The sequence below is a fragment of the Echinops telfairi genome, unplaced genomic scaffold (assembly GCF_000313985.2).
Source record: "Echinops telfairi isolate 266 unplaced genomic scaffold, ASM31398v2 ScPeMD7_4;HRSCAF=17, whole genome shotgun sequence".
Classification (NCBI taxonomy): Eukaryota; Metazoa; Chordata; class Mammalia; order Afrosoricida; family Tenrecidae; genus Echinops; species Echinops telfairi.
Genome location: NW_022103900.1, coordinates 37,661,659 through 37,670,657, shown reverse-complemented (window position 1 = coordinate 37,670,657; position 8,999 = coordinate 37,661,659). Strand labels below are relative to the sequence as shown.

General features: G+C 37.1%; 1 protein-coding gene across 2 annotated transcripts in view; it reads right to left on the bottom strand.

The window, feature by feature from the left end:
* CNTNAP5 (contactin associated protein family member 5) overlaps window positions 1–8,999 on the bottom strand; it is a 1,132,484-nt gene that overhangs the window by 680,930 nt on the left and 442,555 nt on the right. The window contains exon 6 of one of the 2 annotated variants that reach the window (XM_030887885.2): window positions 8,210–8,267. In XM_030887885.2, the coding sequence (XP_030743745.1) occupies window positions 8,210–8,267 (58 nt within the window). Of the gene's footprint in view, window positions 1–7,059; window positions 7,136–8,209; window positions 8,268–8,999 lie in introns of those variants that run through there. The other variant, XM_045299024.1, reaches the window with a different exon arrangement.

The following is an 8,999-nucleotide window of genomic DNA, read 5'->3' as shown; positions in this document are numbered from 1 at the left end:
AAAAAAAAGATATTTTGTTTATGTGAGAAGTTGAGGAAAGTGAAGGCCAAAATTGAACTTGAATTCACATCCACACTCTAAATCTTTCAAAGTGATAGAAAGTACCAGATATTTGGTGGATTGATTCACAATATTGTGAAATGGCATGGAGCTGACTTCAACTCATGGACATGTTACGTGCAACCACACAACATGTTGCTCGATCCCATGTCTTCTTCATAATCCCTAGCATGGTTGAGCCCTTTTCTACAATTATGGACCCAATCCATATCATGAAGGGTATCCCACACCCTCGGTGGATCTCCACTTCACAAAAAAATGGTGTCCTCTTTCAATGATTAATCTCTAATGAAGAAATACCCAAAGAAAAGGAACAAGATGATGTCCTAATGTCATTTATAAGGTTTCCATTGGATAATCTTCCTAAATAGAGTAAGGCTTTTCTTCCGAATCTCTCTTAATCTGGAAGTTCCAAAAATTCCTGTCCCCAATGGATCATCCTGTGGTATTTGAAATACTGGCAGCATGCAAACCAGGGCAATACCATATTCTATTACACGTCACTTTCCTGAACTTTGGAATATTGTATCTTTTACAAATTAAAAGTTTATAGCAACAATGAATCAAGCAAATCTATTGATGCCATTTTTTCCAATAGCATACGCACACTTTGTACCTTGGCATCACATGTTGGAAATACAATATTTCAAACATTTTCATAATGCTCTCGTATACTTAGTAGACCACAGTTTGGTGTAAGTATGACATTTATATGCACCAGGAAGCCAAAACATTGGGGTGACTTGTTCTATTGCAATATGAGTCTTAGAGTGGTGGTTTGGAACTGAATCCATAATAGCTACAAGATATGCTTGTATGACAGACTGACAGGTGGTGATCAATTCACATAATATAAGCTGGTATTGAAAATCGTTTTCCTCTGTCTGTAATCCATTGTGGTCTTTGTAGAGTTCTTCACGATGCCAGCCAGGCTTCTGCTTTTCTTAGAGATCTGATTGAACGTGGCCTGAGGTCCACCTCTGTGACCATGGGAAAGATCTGGCTCTCATTTTTCTCACCAAAAGGTGTCTCACTTCAGTTCTGCCCTTTTGCAATCCAGGTGGGAGTGGTAACTCTATCGTTTCTTTCCTTTGTAAAGAATACAGAACAACTGTCCCCAACTATTTTATGAGCTTAATAACTTTGTGGAAGATTTGTAATACTAAAAGGAAGGGTCAAATCATGGAATTTTAGTTGGAAATTATTCTGCTAGCTCCAGTCACACTTTGAATCGGCTGCCAATTTTATTTCTTTTCCCATAATCAGGCTCATTTTTTCCAACATTCAGACTCTGGAGACTAAACTTACACTCAGAAGTATGCTTATTAAATCTTAGTTTTTACCATAGCTGCTAAAAAATAAAATGAAACCTTTTCTTTTCCGCTGTTTTCAGAGTACCTCTAAGTTGAGAGTTTTGCTTTCCAAATCATATTGTGGGAGGGCAGAGAAGTGGAGCCCTCCTCTTGGCTTTGCCCAAGTGGACAGTGGCTGAGGGACTGCCTTGTGGACGCTCTTCTTTCTAACATGAACTTTTTTTTTTTTAATTTCACAAAACACCATTTTATCCTTCACAAAAAATTCAGCACTTACCTTTTACATGTATCCTGGGTAAGCTACGTAAAATACCTGAGGCTTGTTACCTCCTTTGTAAAATGTTTGAAATAATCATATGGATAATGGGAATGCTATTAAGATACTCTATGGATAAGTTTCACCAATGCCATTTTGTTATACTGTGGTAAGATGTGATTTACTATGTTGCTAGAAGCAACATCTTTTTATTTTTCTTCACTATCTTTATGTTTTCTTCACTATCTTTATATCAAATATCAGCAGGATTTCCCAGAGTGAGCACATTTCAATGGAGCCTCCAGACTAAGACAGGCTAAGGAGAAATGTTTAGCGACCTGTTTCTGAAGATTAGGCCAAGGAAAACCCTATTGATTAGTCCATAAGAATGTTGTTGAATATAGTGCTAAAGAGTAGCCCCCGAGCTTTAGGGGCACTCAAAATACTCAATGACCACAACAATGGATTCAGGCACATACATTATCATGAAGATGATGAAGGCCTGAATATAGCTTTCTTTTTCCTCATGAAATATAATTCCATGAAATCTATTAATGCATTTTCCCACTAATTTTGCAAATCTGTCAGCCTATGCAGATTGACCTTTTTGACCTTTATTTTCATCCATTCCTTAGTGACCCAGGCCATGTGCCATAGACCATTGAGAATTTTGAGGCATATAACACCCATCATAGGCCAGCCACAGCAGAAAGATTCAATTTGGAAATACCACTAATTGTGCTACGACGTACCTCAAACTCACCTGTAGCAGATTTAAGGAACCAAACACTCCCTTGGATGAAGCAGATGACTGCTAATTCAACAAAGGTTATGGAATTGGTGGTCTAGGCACTTTGGTTCAGGTCTCTTGCTTTGAAGTGCCCAATGAAGGCTGCCTGGGATGACCCTATACTTACCATATAATGCCCTCTTTGCTTTTTGCCTTTGTGGATGTGTGTTATTGAAAGTGCTGCCCTATCACTAACCCCATTGTTCATATAAACAGTGTCCAGTCACTTAAAAGTTTAATCTGTGCACATCAAAAATTCATATATTGCAGTCAGAAACTGTCTTATATTTGTATAATTTCCTTTTTTTTAAACAATGTTTTAAATTCTGTGCCATTGGCTAAATTAATGACACTATTACTAGAATTACATTATGCCCCAGCAGGATGATTTATAATGCTGTCTATCATAAAATGATAAAGATAGCTCTAAAATGAACCAGAGACATATATAATCCTTAGCTATATGAATTGATTTGAGGCTCACACTTAATTCTAGCCCCAATATAAAAATAATGATTCCTTATGGTATTGCCCAGCTCCAAGTTTGCCTTCATGAAAAGATCACTGAATATATGGATGTTATAGCAGATGAAGTTGGTTAAAATGTAATACCTTCTCATTTGACCTCCCTTTTGACCCAATTTAAAATTGTTTCAATTTTTTATATTTTCTGATGTCTTTTTGATTGAGGTTTTTGATATTTTGTCTAGTCGTTGTGGTGGTTTGTTGTTGTTGTTGTTTGCTTGCTTCATGTTTTTGTTCTGAATGATGTTCTGTATATTAAACCCAGACTAGGCATTGCTATAGAGATAGTAACTGGATTGATAATTGCCTAGATGCATGGCAGTAGATAATGAGGAAAATGGAGAACTAACAACAAGGAGTGACTAAAATATTCTCAAATTGATTGTGGAGATAATTTTTAAATTTTTAAAATATTTTCAATGTTTTATATAATTGAATGATTAAATTATATTATATGTGAAGTAGATGCCAATGAAACTATTTAAAGAAATAAAGTAAATAAAAAAACATTTGCCAAAAAAGTCAAAGGCTTAAATTATTTATATCTATATTTTATTCAGAAACAAGAAAAGTTTATATTATATGGCTATAAATATTCATGATATAGGGTTAGATTATACTTTTGCACATACAAATCCGATGGTACACATACACCTAAATATAGATTGGGTTATCTATCAGAATTAAAAATGCCTGTACACTAATATGATAGTGAGAAGACAAGCCACAAAATTAGGTAAAATATTTCCAAATCACATATGTAATGAGTCTAGTATCAAGCATTTATAAAGAATTGTTACTACTCAATGTAAATACAAATAAACCAACTTAAAAGTGGGCAAAGATTTGAATAAATATTTCATCATAGGAATAAGTAAATTAAAAGATGGTCAACATCACAAACCACTATGAAAATAAATTAATCACACTTAAATACCACTTTGCCCCATACACGCTAGAATGGCAAAGGAGTCTGCTGGCATTGGGGGTTGCAAATTGGGCTGCTAACCACAAGTTCAGAAGTTTGAAGCCACCAGCTGCTCAGTGGGAGAGAGATGAGGCTTTGTACTGCCATCGAAAGTTACACCCTCTGAGACCCACACCATCAGTTCTCCTCTGTCCCTAGGATCCATATGACTCTTAATCAACTTGATGGAAGTGAGTGAATGAGTGAAGATGGAAAAAATAATAACTAAAACAAAAAACAATCAGGCAATAACAAATATTGATAAGGATGTGAAGGAATTGGACTCCTCATACATTTCTGTTCAAAATGCTAATTGATGGAGCCAAACATTAAATGATGTAGCCATTGTGGCCCTTGTTTCTCAGCTCTTCAAAAGTTAAACAACGTCTACACATGACCAAGCACTTCCACTTGTAGGCATACTCAAGACAATAGAAAATGTATATTCACAAATAGTTTCATATTGCTATCCATAATTGGATTGTTAACAATAGTCCCAAATGAGAAACAGCCCAATCTGTTGTCAATCTGAGACTTAGGAGTGAAGGGGTAGCCTGTCAATTAGGTTGCAGCTTGATAACCTCATTTGGAGGCACCAAGGAGATAAAAAGCTCATTGGAGGTGGAACACGCTCACTCCCTGCAAGACATTCCTATTGAGATGTTACATGGAGCTAGCGGAAGGAGCCACGTGGAGACCCACACCAGCACTGAGATACTTCCACTGCCACTGGATCCACAAGACTTTCCACCAACTGGCCTTTGATCTTCCTGCATTCAGCATCATTGCATGTGTTGTGTGATTCTGAAGAGGAGTTTATAGATTGGTATCAGACATATATACTTGTAGACTTGGTCAGGGCTGGATGTTTTCTCAATACTCAATTGCCCTTGTATATAAAGCTCTTTCTTATACACATATGAGTTTCCCTGAATTTGTTTCTATAGTCTACCCAGACTAACACATGGATGAACAGCTAAATGTAGTATAGCCACTTAATGAAATATTTGTCCATAAAACAGAATAGTGTATTGTATGGATGAAGTTAATAAAACATTATTGTGAATGAAATAGTCCAGACACAATAGGTCATAAATTGCTTGATTCAATCCACATGAATTGTATAAAATAGGAAAATTGATAGAGACAGAATTATGATTAGTGATTACCAGAGGCTCAGAGAAATGGGTAATTTGGAATGGTTGCTAACGTACATGAGGTTGAGTTTTGTGATGATAAAAATGTTTTTGATTAAATAGTTGTGATAGTTGCAAGCTTTAAGAATATGTATAGCAATAAGTACTTAATTGTATACTTTAATATGACAAATTTTAACATATACGAATTATATCCTCAAAATATAACACTTACTTAAAAATCACAATAATTACTCATTAGTACATACAGAAGTACATACATATATATTTCTACTTAAAAATAAAGCCTTAGCATGATAAAAATGAGCCAAACGATCAGGTACTTGAGTTTGAGCATATTATCAAATTATAAGGTAGTAGATTAATATGAACTACAATTAAGCATTTCTTATTTTATTCTTTATCAAATACTAAAGTGGAAGGCAATATGCATGGGGAAATCTTGTATTTTTATAATTTAGTTGATTTCATAGACAAACTTCTGTCTTATATTTCATTTTTTATTAGAGCAATTTGCAATGATTTTATCTCCAATATTTGGAAGTAACATGGATTATTGTAAGTGAAAATTTTAACAGAGACAGACACACATATGTGAGTATGTGTGAGTACATTTGTTTGTGTGCAAACAAAAATACTTACATGGTTACCTCATTAGCATCTTAGTGTTATGGGGAATTGTCTATAATGTAAGTCATAAGTTAGCAGCTGATAAAGCATCATGTGGATGAAAATACTTATGCTATCACATAGAAGCAACATGCAAATTAGGGAGCACAAATACAAAGATATATGAACCAAAGGGGGTTATATGACCTTAACCTGGAGAGTGGGAAAAATGATAGACACTTTGGTGTGGCCTTCTGGCCATACCAGCCTAACTCACAAATACAAACCTGATTCACAAGTGGGGCAGGGTTGGGGGTAGGGGTGGGGGGTGCACAGTATCTCAGTGGCAGCTTCATAGCTTTCTTTGGATCAATTTGGTAAGTCTCCTCATCACCAAAAACCAATGAGGGCAAACATCTACTTGACACTGTCCCCTTACCAGAATTCTCCCTTAATCATTAGTTCTTTAAAAAACTCCTGTACCCAGGCTCTCATTATCCCAGACTCCTCTGTGTTCTCCAGTTCAAAAGTGATCGGAGGAGCAGAAATAGGGAGTGCCATCTAAGGAGGCCTTGGCCTATCTTAATCCAAGTTTCCCCTCAAAGAACTTGAGGCTGAGTTGGGGGAAATTTAAGGAATCATTCAAGACGTGCTATCTGTAGTGGAGTCCTATGGCTGCTGTAACAAATTACTACAAGTTTCAGTGGGTAAAACAAAGCATAGGTATTTTAAGGTTGATTTGAAGTTAAAAAAAAATCAGATATTCCATTTTTCTAAAGGCCTTTGTAAATTAAAGTTTGGTAGACCATGTAAACTATTTATAACTCATTGCTGGTAAGTCAATTCCAATTTATAGGAACCTTATAGAACAAAACAAAGGGTAGTAGGTTACCTGGTAGACTGCAAATCACCAGGTCCACAGTTGAAAAACACTCGCTACTCTGAAGGAGAAAGAAGAGGGTTTCTACTCCCATAAAGATTTCCATCTCTAGAACCCACGGTGCAGTTCTATCCTGTCCCATGGGGCTGCTGTGAATCCGAACCAACTCAATGGCAGTGCCTTGAGGGAAGACAGAGGGAAAAGGAGCCCTGTGGCATGTTGGGTAAGCATTGGACTGCTAATTACCAGCCCACCTATTGTTCTGTGGGAGCAAGTCAAGATTCTCAGTTCCTATATTGATAGATGGAAACCCTAGATAGGGTTGTTATGGATCAGAATCAACTGATGGCAGTTGGTTTGATTTGGGGTTATGCCAACGAGTAAAAGCCAGGAGTTCAGTCCACATTAACCAATGACTTTCCTGAGATCACAGGAGTTCATCCCGTAGGTCCTATGCCACCTCAGTTCCTGATGTCTAACATGGAAAGAGCCAGGTACTCACCCTAGACATCGAGTTTTAGTGGCATGCCACTGCCCTTTGTAGTTCTGCCAAGCTGATCTTCACTGTATGCATGGTTCACTCTAAATCCTCAGCCCACAGGAGTGCATGATGTAGACCAAGTGCAAATCCCAATTTCATCTTGGCTAATAGCGATTTTAGACAGGATGCTTCAACACTGTAATTCTCACTCACCCTATCTTTAAAATGTGATTGGTACTATTATTAGAATTGGACTTGTCAAGAGGATATAAATAAGAGGGTGCATTTATAACACTCAGCACATGGCCTAGCATATTATAAATGGAAATGAAGAAAAACTGTTGATACAAACAAAATCTCCAACCTATAGCACTGCAACCACAAGATAAAACAAAACACCATCAACACACATGGCATATAGTTAATTGTTTCACTGTGATAGGTGGATATAGCCTCACATGGATAGCTTCTTAAAATTCACAGTGACGGTTAATGTTTATGCATGGCATTAAGTCATATTCTTTTCAAACACTTCTAAATATCAATAATTTGGCAACATAAAATAAATATATATAGCTTATATAAATCAGGATCATTTATTATTTGCCAGACAACATACTTTTAAAGCTGTTCATGCACGCAGCACTAGCTCATGAACACAGCTAGATTCTGATGAGCTATAAATATGCACACTGCAAAGAAGGGGAAACATAGTTTCAAGTATGCAAGTGAGAGTGACATGCCAGGAATATTATTGAAATAACCTAGGTTGCATCTTGATCTCTCTGGTGTTTTTTTTATTTAAATAATTTTATTGGGGGCTCCTACAACTCTTATCACAATCCATACATCCATCCATTATTTCAAGCACATTTGTACATTTATTTCCATCATCATTCTCAGAACATTTGCTTTCTACTTGAGCCCTTGGTATCAGATCCTCATTTTTTCCCCTCCCTCGCCATCCCCCCCTCCCTCATGAACCCTGATAATTTATAAATTACTGTTATTTGATCATATCTTACACTGTCCGACGTCTCCCTTCACCCACTTTTCTGTTGTCTATCCACCAGGGAGGAGGTTATATGTAGATCCTTGTAATAGGTTCCCCCTTTCTACTCCACCTTTGCTCCACCCTCCAGGTATCTCCACTCTCACCACTGATCCTGACGGGATCATCCGTCCTGGATTCCCTGTGTTTCCAGTTCCTATCTGTGTCAGTGCACATCCTCTGGTCTAGCCAGCTTTGTAAGGTAGAACTGGGATCATGATATTGGGGGGAGGGGAGAAGCATTAACGAACTAGAGGAAAATTGTGTGTTTCATCGATGGACCCTGACTGGCTCGTCTCCTCCACAAGACCCTTCCATAAGGGGATGTCCAGTTGCCTACAGATGGGCCTTGGGCCCCCACCCTGCACTCCCCCTCATTCACAATAATATGAGTTTTTTGTTCTTTGGTGCTTGATACCTGATCTCTCTTTTTAAAAAGTAAATCGTTCACCAATTTGAGCCATTTACTCTGGTGGTTGTTGCATGTTATCTAGTCAATTCCAGCCCAATGTAGGGTACATTGAACGGTTCCATGGGATTTCCTAGAATGTAGTCTTTTTTTCAAAAATATGTCTTTGAAGTGAATTTATATGTCACTAAAGACTCCAAGTACACTTCAATTTTCCCATTCCCCCTTTTTAGAGCCACTTAGACCACTATGAAATATAAGGGGTAAGGCATCTGGAAGGCTGTTGTTTTTGCATTTTCAGGCTGTGCGCCTTCACTCTTGTCTTTTTTTGTTTGAAATTACATTGGCTTTTAAAGAACAATATTCTATTTATTTACACAGCCTATCTCAATAAATTGAATCAGTAATGATAGCCCATTGAAAACCTGCATAAATGTGGTTCTCTTTGTTTTTATCTGCTCCCAAACTCCTTTCTTCACTTTATAATTTCCCATTGCCTCC